Genomic DNA, 20,783 nt, shown 5'->3' with positions numbered 1-20,783 from the left:
GTACAATTTTATGGTTTATAATGGGCTAGAAAACCCAGATCTTTGTTAAGTCCTGTCTGGTGGGTGTCAAAATATTTAATCATTCTAACTTCAAAGGTCTTACGTTCCTGTATTGTTAAAGTTCCCTTTTAGGATTCTTACCATGAAATCACTGGTACAGTGTTCTGGTTTTGTAAAGTGCTGCCCCACAGGCGTGACATCTTTATTGGTACTAGCATTTTTCACATAGACACCATATACTGTTGAAACAAATGGGCTCAATACGGAGATAGACCTAAAACCTTTTCTGTAATCTCCATATGCTGCTCAAAGCCACTCTTTTTATGTATCACTGTTGCTTTGGAAGAAATGGATTCTACCTTAAAAACCTTCTGTAAACACTGAAAAGGACACCCCCCTCCCCTTTTTAGTGATGACTGTGTACATGTACAGTGGTGGAAATAAGTATTTGATCCCTTGCTGATTTTGTAAGTTTGCCCACTGACAAAGACATGAGCAGCCCATAATTGAAGGGTAGGTTATTGGTAACAGTGAGAGATAGCACATCACAAATTAAATCCGGAAAATCACATTGTGGAAAGTATATGAATTTATTTGCATTCTGCAGAGGGAAATAAGTATTTAATCCCTCTGGCAAACAAGACCTAATACTTGGTGGCAAAACCCTTGTTGGCAAGCACAGCGGTCAGACGTCTTCTGTAGTTGATGATGAGGTTTGCACACATGTCAGGAGGAATTTTGGTCCACTCCTCTTTGCAGATCATCTCTAAATCATTAAGAGTTCTGGGCTGTCGCTTGGCAACTCGCAGCTTCAGCTCCCTCCATAAGTTTTCAATGGGATTAAGGTCTGGTGACTGGCTAGGCCACTCCATGACCCTAATGTGCTTCTTCCTGAGCCACTCCTTTGTTGCCTTGGCTGTATGTTTTGGGTCATTGTCGTGCTGGAAGACCCAGCCACGACCCATTTTTAAGGCCCTGGCGGAGGGAAGGAGGTTGTCACTCAGAATTGTACGGTACATGGCCCCATCCATTCTCCCATTGATGCGGTGAAGTAGTCCTGTGCCCTTAGCAGAGAAACACCCCCAAAACATAACATTTCCACCTCCATGCTTGACAGTGGGGACAGTGTTCTTTGGGTCATAGGCAGCATTTCTCTTCCTCCAAACACGGCGAGTTGAGTTCATGCCAAAGAGCTCAATTTTTGTCTCATCTGACCACAGCACCTTCTCCCAATCACTCTCGGCATCATCCAGGTGTTCACTGGCAAACTTCAGACGGGCCGTCACATGTGCCTTCCGGAGCAGGGGGACCTTGCGGGCACTGCAGGATTGCAATCCGTTATGTCGTAATGTGTTACCAATGGTTTTCGTGGTGACAGTGGTCCCAGCTGCCTTGAGATCATTGACAAGTTCCCCCCTTGTAGTTGTAGGCTGATTTCTAACCTTCCTCATGATCAAGGATATCCCACGAGGTGAGATTTTGCGTGGAGCCCCAGATCTTTGTCGATTGACAGTCATTTTGTACTTCTTCCATTTTCTTACTATGGCACCAACAGTTGTCTCCTTCTCGCCCAGCGTCTTACTGATGGTTTTGTAGCCCATTCCAGCCTTGTGCAGGTGTATGATCTTGTCCCTGACATCCTTAGACAGCTCCTTGCTCTTGGCCATTTTGTAGAGGTTAGAGTCTGACTGATTCACTGAGTCTGTGGACAGGTGTCTTTCATACAGGTGACCATTGCCGACAGCTGTCTGTCATGCAGGTAACGAGTTGATTTGGAGCATCTACCTGGTCTGTAGGGGCCAGATCTCTTACTGGTTGGTGGGGGATCAAATACTTATTTCCCTCTGCAGAATGCAAATAAATTCATATACTTTCCACAATGTGATTTTCCGGATTTAATTTGTGATGTGCTATCTCTCACTGTTACCAATAACCTACCCTTCAATTATGGGCTGCTCATGTCTTTGTCAGTGGGCAAACTTACAAAATCAGCAAGGGATCAAATACTTATTTCCACCACTGTATATACACAACATTCTTTATTTCATTTTAGCCTTTTATACAATCGTTTTTCACATAGCCACATATTTTTATTGATTCATTTTTTCACGTTGACTATTTATTCACTTATTTTTAGATTCATGTACCATTTATGCTCTTATGTATTATTTTTATTTTTAAACAGCCCTTTGATTTTTTTATATGTATAGCCATATTTCCCCTCTTTATCCCCGTTTTGAGTTATCAACACACGATTTTTACATGCTTCATACATATTTTTTTTTTTTCATTTTAATCATTCCCACATAAATTTTTGGGTAGAGCAATAACAGTCTCATACTGTCTGCAGCACTTTCTGAACCCGATGACGTCAACCGAGCCACTGGAACGAATTAATTTTTCAGTCTCTTTTTGTGATTTTCCAGCATTTTTTTAAAATAAAAATTAGTGTTTCCCGATGGGAACATATTGCTGCATTACATTTTATAATCAGTTGTATCATTTTGTACTTTTTTTAAAATAGATCTCATTTGTGATTAAATCAATGTTAAAAACGTTCTTTTTCAGATGCAGTAGTAATTTTGGCCTCCTCAGACTATTTCAGGATCCATTATAATTTTTATTGCCCTTTAGAATGTTTTTTTCAAGCCTTCTTAAGAAGGAAGTTTTTTTTTTTTTTTTTTTTTAAAGAGTGACCCTTGATCCCTGCTGACAGCATATAAACTAGCTCTGGTTACTACATTATAGATTTCTTTCACCACTGTGAAGGAGAAATGCTGCTGGACTGACCCCACTAAATGCTGTGATCATGAGTACTGCCAAATATTTCTTTCTTTATACTCCTTTTTTTATCTGCCCCGATTTTGAGCATTTTATTTTGTTTATAATGTTTCCACTTTTCTCTCAACTCTTCTATTTTTTACAAACAGGCTTGTATCAGCTTTTTACCATTAAGGGGAAAGTGCCTCTTAAGTTCCCTTATAGTAGGGCTCAACAAGCCCCAAGTGCCAGGTCATCATGGTAACTAAAAAAAAAAAAAAAAATTTAGACCTGTTGCCTAAGGTTCACAACTGGCAAAAAAACATACCTGATAAACAGGGCAGGCAAACTCTTCTTTATGGCCAATAAGATGCTGCTTTCCTTGTCAGGGCATGAAAGCATTATCTTATTGGCTGGGAAGGAAACAGCCAACGGAGTCTTCATAAGCTGGATCTGGAAGCCTACGTGAAGCGAGAGAGGATGGAGCAGTGTCGGATGGCTTTTTCCCCTCCTCACGTCGTGTGGTGGCGAAAGAGGAGTGGGCAGGACCAGCAGAAACAGGATCGGGGACCAGCAGCAGTGAGAGCAGCATAGTGAGACTGGTAGGAGCAGCAGAACAGCGACAGCAGCAGCATCGGGGCACTAGCAGGAGTGATGACGGGAACCAGCGGGAACAGTACAGAGACAAGCAGGAGCAGCTTTAGAAGCAGAAGTAGCACTGGGGGGACCACCAGGAGCAGCAGAGCAGTAGCATCAGGGGACCACCAGGAGCAGCAGAGCAGTAGCATCAGAGGACCACCAGGAGCAGGAAGAGAGGAGAGGAACGTCGGGACCAGTGGAAGCAGAACAGCCTGCAGAGGAAAAGTTTCCAACCTCTGGTTAGGCCAGTGGCGTAGCTACAATGGGCTACGGGGGCTTGGGCCCCTGGTTTTGCTGGTGGGGTCCCCAACCCCCGCCAACTGAAGCCTTGACCAGCACAGACTGCCCTGCTCTTTCTTACCCCTCAGGTCCTGCATGCTCCTTTTAGTGAAAGCTCAGTTTCACTAAAAGGAGCATACAGGACATAAGGGGGGAAGAAATATCAGGGTAGGCAATGCGGCGGCAGCGCCGGAGACCAGCGCTGGAGAAGGCTTCAGCTGGCAGGGGCTGCCCCCCCCCCCCCAGCCAAGGTACTTGCTGCAGCAGTGGGTGGGGAACGGCAGGGCAGTCGGGGGGGGGGGGGGGAGAGCGGCAGGGCAGCGAGACAGCAGACCAAAATTGCCCCCCACCTCAGGCTCTGGCCCCTTCCCACCGTGAGGTCTGGCTACGCCCCTGGTTGAGGCTGCTTAAAACTTTCAAAGAGCTTCTGGTTTGTTGTGTGGGAGGGGTGGTATGTGCAGGGTGGATAATGAGACTACTAGGTGGGGTTTGATGTGGGGTGGGGGGTCATGAGAGAGACTACCGTGTGGGATGTGATGTAGGGTGAGGGTGGGGGGCCCTAAGAGAGACCACTGTTGGGGGATGGCCATGAGATACTACTGTGAGGGATGGGCCATAACAGAAATGGTAGGGGGATCATGAGAGACTACTGTGTGGGATGTGACCGGTGGGGGGGGGGGGGCCATGACATAAAGGGAAAATAAGGAGGGGCACAATACCTTTTTTGCATCACTGTTTACTATTGTTTCATACCTTTTTTCATTTTTCTATGTTTAAACTGATGTTGTAATAAGTAGTTTGCTGTAAATCACATTGGGCAATCCACAAGAATACATAAATTACAGTTGGTCCAAATCTGCCTCCTAATAAATTTTGTCAAGGCCTGCCTTATAGGTATGTGCCCTTTTCAGTGTCAATCCACATTTTATGTATGTTTAAATACCAATCACAATTTAAGAAGTAAGATTCACATTTTTTTTTCCTTCATTACCCTGATATCTTCACAGTCATCAACCATAGGAAATACCCATTTGTATTATTTTATTTTAGCACATTTATATCCCAATTTTTCCCACAGTTTTGCAGGCACAAAGTGGCTTACAATGTACTACATGCATGTGTATTAGCTGGTGGTCCCTCTATTTTATGGTTCAATATGTGCTACTTCACTCCTGATTCTCTGCTGTTTCACTGATATCCATTTGTTTCATTTAATCCTTCAAGGTAAACATTCTACACATTTATATTGGTTGTCAGCTCTTTGGTGAATGTGCACTTATATTACTATCTTACTATTATAGCCTCTGCTATTCTCACATAAGTTTTCTCCTACACTTTATGAGCTATACACAACTTTGTGCATTCGATATATGCTCCTTTGGGTATGTCTTCTTTTATATTCAGTTATGTGTTTATTCACATTTTCTATACATTCGTACTTATTTCATTGATTCTATCTTTTATACCATATCATTTAGACTTTAAATAATACTCTAGCTTGGTCTTTTACGTTTTACTCCTGCTGAAATTCTGCGCCCAAAAAATTTAAATTCTGTGCAAAAAATTTCAAAATTACACAAAGTTTGCAAAATTCTGAGAACAACATTTTCAAATCTTTCTGCAGCCCCAATTTCCTACCCACAGCATCCCTCTTTTTTGCAGCCTCCTCCCACCCAAAGAATCCCTTTTTTATAGCTCCTCCCATCCACAGCATCCTTTTTTTTTTTTTTAAAAACAGCCACGCACAGCCAGTTCCTCCTTCCCCTCCCCCCCCTTTTTTTTTTACAGCTGCTCCCTCCCGACACCCCCGCCTCACCTGAGGTAGGAGGAGTAGGAGCTGCAGTGGGTGTACCGCTTTGGGGGCAGGAAAGAACCCCACTCTTTCCTGCCCCGCTGCCGCCGCTCTCTTGCTAGTGCCATGCTTTTTCAAAATGGCCACTGAGACTTCAAGCGGTGAGCTCACAAAATTACCGCTTGAAGTCTCTGAGGCCATTCTGAAAAAGCACAGCATCAGCAAGAGAACGACAGTAGCGGAGCAGGAAAGAGTGGGGTTCTCTCCTGCCCCATTAGACCACCCGAAATGCACAGGTAGGCTGGGCGGAAAGTCAGGCAAGCAGGCGGGGGGAGGGTCAGCTGAGCAGCGAGAATTCCGTCCTTTACCGCAGCCCTGCAGATAGTGTGGGGAAATGTTGAATTCTGCACGACTGGGGAATTCTGCGCAAATTCTGAACTCTGCAGTCTCACAGAATTCTGACAGGAGTACGCGTTTGTTTCACTTATATTTGTTATTTATCCTTATATTTATATATGTGTGTCAATCTTCTATGTATTTTTTACACTGATATTTATGTGAATTTAATTTGAATTTTTATTCTTGCTACTACTAATCATTTCTGCAGAGCTACTAAATGTAAGCAGTGTTGTACACATTATATGCAGGCACTTTCTCTGTCCCTAGAAGGCTCACAATCTAAGTTTTTTGTAACTAGGGCAATGGAGGGTTAAGTGACTTGCCCAAGGTCATAAGGAGCTGCTGTAGGAATCAAACCCAGGTTGCCAGGATCAAAGCTTCCTGCATCAACAACTAGGCCACTCCACTTAATCAGACATGTTCCGTGGACTCCTGATAAAGGCACTATAGACGAAACACGGCATGTGTCGAATCCCTGTAGTGGTTATGCACTTCTCCAAGTGTGTTTATGTAAATTGTTATTAATTAAAGATTTCCTAAGAGACTGCTTTGGCTCTGCACTGGTCTATGGTCACCTCTGCTATTTTTTTGGCTTCATCTACAAACATAGAACATAACTACCTATACGAACAAGAGTCTTCTGCTAGTTTTTATCACAGCTTTTTTCTACAACTTAATCAACAGGTGCACTGCATTTTAAATTAACTATCTGAATCAGGCAAGATAGTTAATGCTGCTCGAGTATGAATGTGATACGGTTCTACTTATATAGAGACCACTGCTAGGTAGGCATGCTTTTAGAACAGATATTTTAAGGGTTCAGCCCAACATCTCAGTAGCAGTGCTTTGCACTGCCACAAGAAAGGTCCCTGAATCAGATTTTATACTTCCTAGGGTTGCAAAGGAATCCTGCATGTGCACAGGTCACAGCCCTCAGCCCTCTTGGAAGTGGAGCTATTGCCATTACTTAAGGATGACAACTGGAGGTCAGATTCAAGGCCCAGACTAGGTCTACTGAGAAAGGCGGGAGTAGTGGAACATAAAAAGAGAATGAAAAAATCTCTAAATAGATGTAAATGAATGGCTCCTGATTCCAGATCCCAGTGACGACTGTACCAGAAGCACAGAGGAGCATGAGGAAACTACTGGGTAAACAAAAAATAAATAAAAATAAATGCAGGCACTTTAACTCACAAGCCTACAGAATACAAATGACAGTGTATTATTTTTTGCAGCAGAAGCAATGACAGAAAACTAGTAAATGAGTACAGAATTACATTGATCTGTTTCAATAAATTTCAAGCTTTGCTGCTTGCTTCTGAAAATCATTTTAGACAGTTTCACCTTTACACATTTCTTTAGAGAGTACCTTTTCTGACAAGCTTGACTTGATCACTGTCAGCAGTTTGTAAATGTATGTCGGCTCAAAGGCTGCTCCTGGGCGGATGTCTCGCACAACTTTTTCGCCTGGAGTGGGAACGGACAAAAGCAAAGCCACCAGAAAAGGCAGTATGTCAGTTGGATTTGAATTTAGCATCTAAGCTCTCTGTGTCTGCTAGAGTTCAGGGGAAGCATCAAGCCCTGACTACTACTACTTATCATTTCTCTAGCGCTACTAGAGTAGGGAGGTAATATTAGCAGGGGGGCCGGAGGGCCAATTGAACACCAGCACCTGGATCATTTGCTGGGGTGGGGGGGCACTGCCCTCCCATTTCCCCCACCAAACTATGGCAGGCTCTGAAGCAAACTCCTGAAAGAGGGTAGGCTGCTGCTACTACTAGGTCACAGAGCAATGGGGAAGGACGGTCTCCAAGGCCAGCAAGAGTCCTTAGTTTGGTCATAAGGGGTGGCAAAGTTTAAATATTGGGGGTGGGGAAAGCACGTAATAACCTGCACAAAGAGGCAACTAAAAAAGCACTTTTCCAAAATGCAGCAGATTTGAGAAAAACAAGTAGCAGTTTTTTTGACTCAGTGAGTTTGCATAGCATATTCAACACAAAGTCATTAAAATACTATGAATTTAATGAGTTTTGGCACAGGAATAAGCTACAGTAAAGGAATCTTGCCTTGATGAGCAAAATTAATCGCATAACTCAAACTGACAAAAAAAAAAATGGACTGAGTTTTGGAGAAGCGCTCATCAATTACATCCCTTGCTGGGCACAATGGATGAACCGTTTCTGTCCGTATCCGCCATCATTAAAAATACTACCTCAAAGGTTGATAAGTGAATGTAATAATTCTTCAATATAGAACAAAGCAAAGAACTAACCCTCTCTCCTACACACACAGCACCACATACCTTGTTTTGTTTTGGAAGGTATTGGCATGTTTGTGAACTCATTCATCAGTTGAACACTGGAAAATAAGCAGAAGCACAAGTAATATCTTCATTTAATAAAATATTTACAGTTTCTACGGTTAATTAATAAAATCAACAGAGACTCACGTTCTTGCAACTGATGGCTTATTTAAAGAGCTAATTTCAAGCATTTACCTTACCTGTCAATTAAACTTAAGAAAATGTCCCGTGCAAAGAACTTTTTACCTTGCCATTATTTTGTTAATGAAAATAGCCGGCACAGGAGTTCATTTGGTTTACAATCAGATATACACTCGTGTGTACAAATTAAAATAAGATGCTTGCTAATACATATATTTTAGGTCAGACATAGGGTAAAAGGGGAGAAGAACATCCTAAAAACTAAAAAAAAGACTCACATATTCTCTGGAAAAGAAAAATGTAATCAACCTCTTCATGAAGGCACAATCACTGCTATGTGCTTCTGTATACTCACGATACTCTATGTGGCTGACAAGCAGTGTCCTATTAGCTCCAAGGAGTGTGGACACATTTCTATTCGTTAGAGCTCATCAACAGTGATTTTGGTCAACTCATAAACTAGGAGCAACATTTCAAAATATTTCCAAGTATAAGGGCTAGCCATTTAAATACAATAAAACAAACATAGTAACATAGTAGATGACGGCAGAAAAAGACCTGCACGGTCCATCCAGTCTGCCCAACAAGACAACTCATGTGTGCTACTTTTGTGTATACCCTACTTTGATTTGTACCTGTGCTCTTCAGGGCACAGACCGTATAAGTCTGCCCAGCACTAGCCCCGCCTCCCAACCACCGGCTCTGGCACAGACCATATAAGTCTGCCCAGTGCTATCCCTGCCTCCCAACCTCCAGTCCTGCCTCCCACCACTGGCTCTGGCACAGACCATATAAGTCTGCCCAGCACTATCCCCGCCTCCCAACCTCCAGCCCTGCCTCTCACTACCGGCTCTGCTATCCAATCTCGGTTAAGCTCCTGAGGATCCTTTCCTTCTGAACAGGATTCCTTTATGTTTATCCCACGCATGTTTGAATTCCGTTACCGTTTTCCTCTCCACCACCTCCCGCGGGAGGGCATTCCAAGCATCCACCACTCTCTCCGTGAAGAAATACTTCCTGACATTTTTCTTGAGTCTGCCCCCCTTCATCTTTGCATTGCTTTCATTACTAGACATATAGGGTTGCCTCTCCTCAGATGAGAAGCTAGGCTTGTGTAACTACATGAAAACAAACTTTATTTATTTATTGCATTTGTATCCCACATTTTCCCACCTCTTTCAGGCTCAATGTGGCTTACAATACATCATGAATAGTGGAAATATACTAGATAATAGACATTTAGTTTTACAGAAGGATCTTGGGCAACATGATAACGATGAAACATGATAGCAGTATAACAGCAGATATTGTAAGACGGTTCTGAATATATGTGGAGGAGTTGTGTATGTTATTAATCTAGCTCCTCCCCACCCCAAAATGAGCATTTGAGACATAGTATGTATTACCATTTTATGTACAATGCTTGGAATGAGATAAAGCCAGCAATGAAAACAATGGTATTATAAAGGTAAGCAAATGAAACAAAAATGGAATCTTTTCCCTCTTAAAATAAAATCAACCCTGAAATTCAACGGAGCTGCAGTACACAGTGTTCGCCTTCTTGAGAACTCAGATGAACAAAGCACATAATATAAAACTTCTTTTATACACTGCACTGGATGTATGCTGCTCTGTTCGTGTGGTAGAAAGTATTCGCGTGCAAGATGACTGTGTCCTAAAGAGCTTACGATCTAAGGGGGCAATTCTGTAATTGGGCACCACAGTTAGATGCTTAGATGCAGCACACTAAGAGCTAATAATCAGTGGCGTAGGAAGGGGGGGCAGTGGGGCGGTCTGCTCCGGGTGCACACCGCTGGGGGGGGTGTCGGCTCCGCTGGTTCACTGCTCTCTCTGCCCCAGAACAGGTTACTTCCTGTTCCGAGGCAGGGAACCAGCGGAGCCGACGCAGCTCCCAGCGACGTGCACTCGGGGCGAAGCGGCCCTCCTGCCCGCCCCCTTTGGTAAGAATGCGTTCCGGAGGAGGGGGTGCGCTGTGCTGCAATTGGGGGGGGGGGGGCGCAGCGGTGAACCGCCACGGGTGTCAGCCGCCCTTGCTACAGCACTGCTAATAATGTAACGGCATCCAGGGCCCAGAATCCATTACAGAATACTAGTGTAAGCCGGCACTACATTTAGGTGCACCCACTTACGCCAGGTCAATGCCAGTCATAAATGTGCATACCTAAATGCGGCACTTTTAGCGCATAGCTTACAATATGCTGTAGCCTACGTGCATAAGTGGGAACCCTGCCTATGTCCACCATGCTTTGTTCATGTATATGGGGCCCCCCCCCCCCCCCCCCGACATTTACAAGCTAAGCGAGTTGCATGCGTCAGATACAGAATACCGTTAGGCACCCAACTAGCACATGTGTGTATTCACGCATGTAAGGGAAAGTATTCTATAATTTTAGTACGCAAATGCACTTACATTTAGGCACATTAGAAAATAAATTTACTTGCCTAAAGTCGCAAGAAGAATCAGTAACAGAAACAGGATTTGAACCCTGGCCTCCCTTGTTCTCAGCTCACTGCCCTAACTACTAGACTACTTCTCTCTCCATCGCTGCATACTTTTTCATATAAGCAGAAATCTTCTAATGGATACCAGGAAAAATTCCTACAGACATCATTTATAGCTGTATCTGACCAGGTCATCCACTCATTGATACACCCTGGCAACACAGGATTCAGCAGGTAGTTACTTACAAGCTGTCTGTCATTGGTGTCGATGTGCATGGTCGTTGTTCTTTAGTATACATTGGAATGGACTTCATTAGATGATACATTGGAGGACAAGCAACTAAGGCTTGCAATGTCTACAGACCAGTGTTAAAGAAAAAATCATATAATATCCAAATATAGTAATTCCAGGTATCCTTCAGAGTAAAGAAACAATACTCCATAAAGAATGAAGTTATGTCTGGACCCAAGGCTCAGGACATGATTCTCAGTACTGCCATACAAGCCACTCTGTACCAGTTGAAGGGCCTGAACCGAAATGTCAGTAAGTCCAAGTAAGGAGAAATTATGTCTTTCCTGATCATTTTCTTTCATTTAGTCCTACCAGACCAGTTCAGATTAATGGGTTGTGCTTGTCTACCAGTGGATAGACACAAAGAAAAAAAATAGTTCCAAGTAAGTCGCCCCTTAAAGAGTATTGTTCAGCTTGGCATGTTCAGTATTTCAAACAGGCAAACAATGGTGCCCAGAACATAAACAGCGAAGAACACTGAATACATGACAAGTAACAAATAGCCCATATCAACCCCAATTTATAGAGTGGCTTAAACTCAACTGACATACAGATATTGCACTGAGTCTGAGTCAAAAGATGAGAGCCATACTAAGCAATGAAACTGGAATCCAAGAGCAGACAGGAGGCCTGTGAAGAAAGTCACCCCATAAGGAGAAAAACAGACAAGGAGGGGTTTCTGGACTGGTCTGGTAGGAATAAAGGAAAGAAAGGTAAGAAATAATTGTTCCTTCCTTCACATCCATACCAGACCAGTCCAGACTGATGGGATGTAGCAAAGCAGTCTCCCCAATAAGGAGGGAGTAAGACAACAGAAAAGTATACTCTACCCAAATGTAACTTTAACTGATTCCCAGAATACTCCTCGTATGTATGCAAGGTGCCAGGGATCTAAGAAGGCACCTTGGCCCTCCAAGCAGAATAAAAGGAAAAGGAAGTGTCTCAAAAGAGAGCTGAAGGCTAGTTGAGAAGGCATCCTGGAGAAGGAAAACAACATAACTCAGAGAGCTCTCAAGAAGGGAGAATCCCATCGAAACTGCAAATGCTAGACCAGAGACATGGAGCCGTGCCCTACTTCCAAGTACAGAGACAAGTTCCAATGCAGAGACAGAACCATGCTGAATAAGCAGAGATAGTGGCATGCTAAACAGCAAAGACAGAGGCAAATGATGTGGAGCCATGAATCTGATCTAACAATGAAGCCATGCCACATGGTCAACAGAGTCACGCCCTACAACCAGAGGGGGAGTGCTGCTCTATTACCAGAGATGGAGCTGTGCTCCATGTAACAGCACGCTACGGTGAGAGACGTCATTGTCTCTCATCTCCAGCTGCACTTCACATCCAGAGATAGAGGTGCGCTCCATATCCAGAGATGAAGCTGTGCCCTACATCCAGAGGGGAAGCCACTGCTTGCCCTGGGGATTGGTAGCATGGAATGTTGCTACTATTTGGGTTTCTGGCAGGTTGGTCTGACCCAGTATGGCTATTCTTATGAGCTGTTCCACCTTAGAGATGGAGCTATGCCCCCCCCCCCCCCCCCAATACAGTAATGGAGCCGAGATCTACACTCACAGAAGGAACCAAACTCTTCCTGCAGAGATGGAGCTGTGCTTCCCATTCAGAAAATGAGCTCTGTCCCACACGCAGGGATGGAGCCTTGCTATGTATAAAGAGAAAAATCAACATTCTACCTTCAGAGGTGGAGCCATTGCATACAGTCAGAGGAGGAGGACACCCTACTTGCAGAGATGGAGCAGAGATCCACAGATAAAATAGAGCCACACTCAAACTCAATCGAATATGGAGCTCAGGTCTGAACAAAAAGATGAAGTAGTGCCCACCAGATGGATCCATGTGTTATAGGCAGTTAAACAGTCGCAGGGATCCTGTCTAGCTGGACAGAGCTCTACATCCAGTGATGGAACAGTGCTCAACAGTGACAAATGGAGCAGAGGATGTCTCCTAGCGATACTGGATGCTAAGCCTAGGATGTAATCAAGCCAAACATGAAAAGGCGTTAACTGTATTGCACAGCCAGAGACAGGACTTGGCTAAATCCAGCAGAAAGGCTAAGAAGCAGGAAGGCACAAACCCCAACCAACCAAGGAGGTGAAACATAACGAGAATGGAGACTAAGCAGAAATGACTGAGGACAAAATAAGAATCCCCATTCTATCAGCAACATACAACAGCCGAAGATCACACTAGGGTGCAGTGCTTAGCGATGCCACAGCAAAAAACAAGCACCCGGCGAAAAAAGTAGAACCTCACTTCGGCCCCTGCCAGCTGCTGAATGCCCACAAAAAGTGAGAATTCTTAAGCCCATAAAACTTTAACAAGTGTCTGTTTGTTTTAAACAGGCTCTGAACAAAACATAGGGACTTTTTCAGTGAAGGACAAGTATGAGTGATAAGTATTCGAGGGAAGGAGGTTACAAAGGGCAAATGATGAATATTTGAGAAAAAAACCAAAGAAACAGAATTATGTGAAGGTGACCTTAGAGGTCAGAGTTGAAGAATACCAGATAAGTAAGAGAGAAAATATAAGGTCTTAAGTGACTGGACAAAATTAAGCTTCAGTATTCTGCCTAAGCACATCTTGTACTAAGTCAGACTCTGACAACTTCCAAAGGAAAACAGAGGGCGAGAGATTTTATTTTCTTTATACTGAAATTTGGACTGATATAAATAAGAATTCAATTTTTTGTAATACTGGGAGAAAAGAAATTTTATTGTAACCATTTATTTACTCTAATAAATTTTAGCATTATTATAAAAGAGAAAAACTAAACTCAAGTGTTTTTCCTTTGCCAGAAGGGCTTGCTTTTTTTCAGTCTCTTCTGTTCAGCTCCCCACTTAGAGGCAAGAAGAGAGTGCCCTATATAAAAGACACTGCTCCTACACCGGGCATGCAGCATGAACTCGTTGGAAAAGTAATCAACCAGTTCAATGGACCACCCGCCAACGATGTGCCTGTAAACTCAGGGACTCAATGCGTGACAGGTCTAAGCAGGGATTAACACTCCATTGCATTAGTGGACCCACAAAGAAGACTATGCCACTGCTACAGACGCAGTCACCGTAAAACCCAATGGCCTGTAGACACTGGCCAACAAGGAAGGAAGTTGTATCACCAGGGGCAAAGGACAGTGTCAGCGTACAACAGGAGAAAACATGATCCCACACAGCCTATGAACATGCAGTGAATAAACAGCAGGAATGCCCAGTGCCCCAGTAGAGCAACAGGGCAAATTGCCACTGGAGAGCAGAAGCATCAGATAGCACAGAAGCCCAAGGTTTGTCGGCAGCACTGAGCAGAAGAGTCCATGGATAGCACCAAACACAAGCGTCAATAGCCAGTACTAAGTACCAGGACCTGTAGACACAAGGTTAGAGACATGACAGAGCACAAATGTTCAATATCCCCGCCAAAAAACTCAATAGCAAAGGTACAGCATGCTCAGAAACTAGTGCACTGCAGAACAGAGGCGCACAGCACTACTGATGAGCACCTAAGTGGGTGATCACAAAATCAAACATAACCTTAGCGAAATATGCCCAAAAGCTTAGTAACACTATGCTGCAGCACCCCTGGCCAACTAACTATTTGCTGAGACCTCTCCATACACACAAGAGGACGAGATTACCGATGTGCATCAGCAGAAGCGAGGAGCACTGAGCTGGACACAACTGCAGCGCTGCTAAGCCCAATAAATAAATATTGCTCTCACACAGACCCTAGAGGGCTGCAGGGCTCTAAGATCAGCTCCCCTATACAGCAGAACGAAGAGCCACGAAAAGACGTGAGAACAGAGTAATTTCAGCAACCAGCACAACCGACTCCCCAGGCGCCAATCTGTTAGGGTTCCAGCATAGCTGCCCAAAACAGCTTCGATAGGGAGAGCACAGCCACCAGGAGACCATCGGCTACACCAATGCCTTGATCCACCAAATCAAACAAGGAAATGTGGCCCGAAAGAAAGGGCTATGATCAAGGTTGCAGCACAAGAGAGCGGGGTAGCGCCTCAACCTCACAACCTTCATAACAAAAGAAAAAACAAAGGAAAATAAGTCTGAAAACGTCACCCTCGCTGCTAGCCACCAAAATTAGGGTCAGGTAACTGAAACCCATGCCACAGACAGCAAGAAGAGGAGAAGGAAAATAATGTCCTAAAGGCTTGGTTCGTTGAAACACTAAAACAGTTAAGAAAACAGTACTTATCTCCACAGAGGAAAAAATATAGATCTCCCACAGGTAGTAGTAAAGGCCACTTGAAGATTTCACCCAAGACAAAGCAAAAAGACATTTTATGCTCACAGCATTCCATAACAGTGATTCTCAGGGAAGGAGAAGGGTGGGGGGAGGGGTACCTGGCACCACCAGTGTGTCAGCTAGGGCTGGGGAATGAGGGAGCATTCAAGCTCAATAAGAGTTTGCATCCCATGCTCAGAGCTAAGCTGGTCAGCACCAACTCCCTGCTCTACTGACACCCGGGAAAACTAGGTCAGGAGCTCACAGCCAAGCACCAAAGAGGCGCTGCACAATCCACTACCATCCGCTTGGAGACAGAGAAAAATACTGAACAACCCAGGCTGCACGATACCCTTAAGGGGTGATTTACTTGGAACTATTTTTTCTCTCTGTCTCCATCTGCTGGTAGATGAGTACAACCCATTAGTATGGATTAGTCTGGTATGGATGCGAAGGAAACCATGTTGGGTATCAAAACCAGCACCTGCATAATTGTACAGAAGGATCCAAATAAGGTTTTACCCGACACAGCATTCTAATCTCACAGAATGCATTTCTCAGAATCTAATATACATTTTATGTTCAAATTGTTCTTATTAGAATGATTCATTAGGCAGTATAAATCCAAAATAAACTAATTTCTTAAGCTAAAACTGCCATGATAAAGAAAAGTTCTATAACAAATATGCTAACAATTACATATATAACCATCCCATCCATAATATACATTTTAAATGAAAATAGAGTTGAGCAAAATTCTCAAGTTACCAAACCTTCTCACAAATCTGCATAGAAACAGCCTCCCAATCTCATGACCAGAGAGTGGCTATAAAGAAAATGAAGCTTTGACTCAAGCCTGTGCAGATTCACTGATACATGAATATTTCTTCCTCATCACAGTACTACTGGTATGTGAGCAGGCAAGACGGAGAAATTAGGTCTTACTAATACTTTTCTTTCCATTAGTCCTTCCTACTATTCCTCCATGTTCCTAGACTTTGTACCTGCTTTACATCATGTTGCTTGTCAGACCCATTCTTTGTCCCCACAGCTCTGTGCCAGAACTGAAAGTACCATATGGCTCCTTTTACCCACAGAGAAGGGACACAAATATCCCACGGGTTCTGGAATAATGAGGAGCTACATAATGGAATATGATTTTACCTGAGAAACTAGAAAATTGCTCACCTCCTCTGTGGGTAAAAGGAGCCATATGGTACTTTCACTATCGACACACAGCAGCGGGGTCGAAGGATGGGTCTGACAGGCAGGAACAAAGTCTAGGAGCATGGAGATGTCTATGGTGCCGGCTGTCCCCCTTGTATCATCTAACTAGACTATCTGCGCAGTCTTTACAAACTGCTAAAAGTAGTGTACACATTATAAACATTGCAGTGCACACATTACAAAAAGTACAATCCTAAAATAATCTCCCTCATGCACAAAATGAATATTAAAAACACACATAGACACAACAGACCTAAACAGCTGTGACATGTCTAACCCATAAAACCCCCCAATGACTCACTCCAAGATCATACCACTAGAAAAAGCCCAAAACTAACTATTGGGGGGGGGGGGGGAGGAGGAAGCTCAGATTTTCTTAAAAATACTGCAATCTCCAAATATGAAGAAGAGGCTGCACTCCATGAGGAGTCCAACCATCAAAAAGATTGTAGCATTAAATTTGATCTTGTGAACAACTCTTACCGCTGTCATAAGTGTAGTGGTTTGATCTCAGCTCACTGACTGGTTGATAACAACTAATTCTGACCTGTCTGAATTCACAGCTCTAAAAAATTAAGGTCATAATTTCAGTCATCACCCTGGCAAATATTGGGAGCCAGAGGAGTTTGGACAATAACGGAACAGAATTGTATCTCCAACAACCAAAAACGGCCCTGACTGCAAGACTCTGAACAACTTCAACTGCTTAACATTATGGTTAGAGAAGCCACAATAAAGACTAATAACAATAATCCCACTCTTCAACTCTAATGCCTAAATGACAGTATTACAGGATGAAGAACCCAACAACGGGCACAAATTCCCTGTTTCTCTAAGTATTCAAAAGCCTTCCTAGAAAGATAGGGCTCCAACACCAAACCAGCATCAAGCAGGAAGAATGCGAAAACCCATTTCTGAAGAGTGGCTAGCTAAGTGGATAGCCTTACTTTTTACGTTAAAGCCTGGAATCTTGGGAAGCCCTCTTTCCCCCAAACTTAAAAGACTAAAATAGTTCCTTGTCCTTCCCTTCGTGCAGAACAACTATTTACTCTTCTTTATAGCACGGCAGTTTTCTCCTCCTTCTTTGAGCTGCAAAGTCAAACAGAATCTGCCTTCCTTATTGCAACGGGACCAGCAACTTTTATTGAAACCTACCCAGGTTTATCCCCTCTGCTTTATTACCTCAACTTCTGGAAATTTCAATTTTTGGTGATTTTTTTAATGTCAGTATTTTTCAAGGTACTGTTATTGTGGCAGAACACTTAATGGTCCTGTTTCAAATTCACAAACATTCTGGCACCTTTCCACGTGGAAGATTTCCAATACAGCTTACAGAATAATATTTGACTTGTCTTTCGTTCACTGTAGTTCTATCGGACAGATGGATGACTGTTTTTGAAACAATATTCATTGTTGTTTTCCCTCATCCGTGGTAAGGATACAGCGTTGATATAACACCAGTTTCCTTTGTTGATCAGCCCCCGGGGTTGCAAAGATACTGGCTTGTGCACTAGCTTGACATTCTCCAATAACTCTGCAAAATTAAGAGAGTAGTATGTTAAAGCACAGCACCAACTGACTGAATGCTCAGCTACTTACAAACAAGAACATAACATTACGCCACAAGAAGTAAGCAAAATCTTTGCAAATGGTACAGTTCCATCAGTTCCAAGACTTCCCTCCTACCTCCAAAAACCATTTTACTTTGCACAATCATGTTATGGGCACAGTGTATACTTTTCACAGCAGGCTTCCTGAAAGTGCTAGAAGTTACAGAGTAAATATAAGCAAACTATTCAAGTAACAGAGATTTTATCACCCCCCCCCCCCCCAAAAAAAAAAAAAAAAAAAAAAAACACACACACACACACATACATAAAGCAAATGCAAAACAAACCAACCAACCAAAAAAAAAAAAAAAAAAATCTAAGCTAGGACAGCCTGGCTGAAGTGCACATTACCACAGCTTGATACAAGGCAACAGGACACAAATTCAATGTAAATTTTTTAAATAAAAAAGGCCTCAATACATCACCTGCTGCATTTCAATAAAATAATTTTTGGATAGTACTACTACTACTACTACTAAACATTTCTAGAGCGCTACTAGGGTTACGCAGCGCTGTACAAATTAACAATTAAGGACGGTCCCTGCTCGGAAGAGCTTACAATCTAAAGGACGAAATGTCAAGTTGGGGTAGATAAGTTTTCCTGAGAAGAGGTGTAGTGATTAGGTGCCGAAGGCGACATTGAAGAGGTGGGCTTTGAGCATTGATTTGAAGATGGGTAGGGAGGGGGCACGGCGTATGGGCTCAGGGAGTTTGTTCCAGGCATGGGGTGAGGCGAGACAGAAGGGGCGGAGCCTGGAGTTGGAGGTGGTGGAGAAGGGTACTGAAAGGAGGGATTTGTCTTGAGAGCGGAGGTTACGGGTAGGGACATAAGGGGAGATGAGGGTAGAGAGGTACGGAGGGGCCGCAGATCGAGTGCATTTGTAGGTGAGTAAGAGAAGCTTGAACTGTATGCGGTATCTGATTGGGAGCCAGTGAAGTGACTTGAGGAGAGGGGTGATATGAGTATATCGGTTAAGGCGGAAGATAAGACGTGCGGCAGAGTTCTGGATGGACTGAAGGGGGGAAAGATGGCTACGTGGGAGGCTGGTCAGGAGTAGGTTGCAGTAGTCAAGGCGAGAGGTAATGAGAGAGTGGATGAGAGTTCGGGTGGTGTGCTCGGAGATAGCTCATAAGTTCACCTCTCTTATACCTAATTTCCCAATTACCATATCTCACCTTCTCCAAACTATAAAGTACCAGACAAAGAGAAATGGAGTCTATGTCTACCAAAAATTATGCAGCAGGCTGGTAGGAACCAGGAGTAAGAGAGAGTTATTAGAACAATAATGAGGAGCTTTAAAATTATCAACAAACATGAAAGAAGACACTGTAAAATATATTTATTACTTATATTTCTATATGACTTTTCATCACCAGCTCTGGGCAACTTAGAATAAAATACGTATCACACACACAAATGAACATCAAACCTCTAAAACTTACAGGTCACCCAAACATGCATACAATCTGAGACACATCATCATTTACACCTACCTTTTAATTTTGGCAATTATAATCCGCTTAACCATTAAGGTCAAGACGGAGGACAATCGCACAATATAAGTAGGTACTTTCTCTGTCCCTAAAGGACTCACAATCTTGTTTTTTGTTTGTTTTTTATTTTTTTGTAATCTGAGGCAATAGAGAGTTAAGCGACTTGCCCAGGGTCACAAGGAGCAGAAGTGGGAATCAAACCCAGACACCAGGATCAAAGCCCGCTGCATTAACCATTAGGCCACTCCTCTACTCAGTTTGGGTCAATAATGACTTTAGGATTTTCCTTATTAAAAAGCCTAAAAAGCCTTACAATGTTTCCATTCTAACTCACAACTATTTCTGCTTTAACAATGATATCTATCTGCAAATCATGGGCACTGCTAAGGCCACCAGGATGGCACCACAATATGCTAACCTCTTCATGGCGGAGCTGGAAGAGATATTTTTGAATATATATCAGACTAAACCCCTACAATACTACCGGTATATTGATGACATTTTTATGATTTGGACCGAAGGAGAAGACACACTCAAACAATTTTACAATTATTTCAATACATACCATCCTACAATCAAATTCAAAATTGACTACTCCCCAGAAAAATTAAACTTTCTAGACACCACAGTTTCCATCAGCAATGGTTTCATACAAATATCTATATACAGGAAGCCTACGAACAGATGCAACTACCTCCAGAACTTCAGCTTCCATCATTCACATATAAAAAAATCCATTATACACAGCCAAGACACACAATACCATCATACTTCTTTATTTTGACATTTATACCCATATTATCCGGAACAAACTCAAGTTCAATGTGGCTAACAATAAATAAACAACAGACAAGGATTACAAAACCTTAAACAAAATATCAAATATAGACTACTGATGGTCAGTTGCAATCTAAGATATTCTATCAATGGATAGAAACCTCTCAAAGAGGAGAGAGTTTTCAATCTTTTACAATATACAAAGACTCAGGCTGATCCTTGATTGCCACTGGCAATGAATTCCACCACTTAGCACCCTGGAATCTAAAGTCAGCAGAGTGAACTGACTTATAATGCACTTTCTTACAATCTGGAAGATGAAGTCTAAGGTAGCCCCTAGAACCACCGCGAAGG

General features: G+C 43.0%; 1 protein-coding gene across 1 annotated transcript in view; it reads right to left on the bottom strand.

The window, feature by feature from the left end:
- Positions 1-20,783, bottom strand: part of LOC115459662 (ubiquitin carboxyl-terminal hydrolase 10-like) — a 185,700-nt gene that overhangs the window by 69,822 nt on the left and 95,095 nt on the right. Inside the window, exons 5-8 of the mRNA XM_030189467.1 lie at positions 17,991-18,082; positions 11,022-11,131; positions 8,172-8,227; positions 7,239-7,336 (exon numbers count right to left, since the gene is read on the bottom strand). Of these exons, the coding sequence (XP_030045327.1) occupies positions 7,239-7,336; positions 8,172-8,227; positions 11,022-11,131; positions 17,991-18,082 (356 nt within the window). The remainder of the gene's footprint in view (positions 1-7,238; positions 7,337-8,171; positions 8,228-11,021; positions 11,132-17,990; positions 18,083-20,783) is intronic.

This window comes from Microcaecilia unicolor, unplaced genomic scaffold, assembly GCF_901765095.1.
Source record: "Microcaecilia unicolor unplaced genomic scaffold, aMicUni1.1, whole genome shotgun sequence".
Taxonomy (NCBI): Eukaryota; Metazoa; Chordata; class Amphibia; order Gymnophiona; family Siphonopidae; genus Microcaecilia; species Microcaecilia unicolor.
This window is presented reverse-complemented; position numbering and strand designations above follow the sequence as displayed.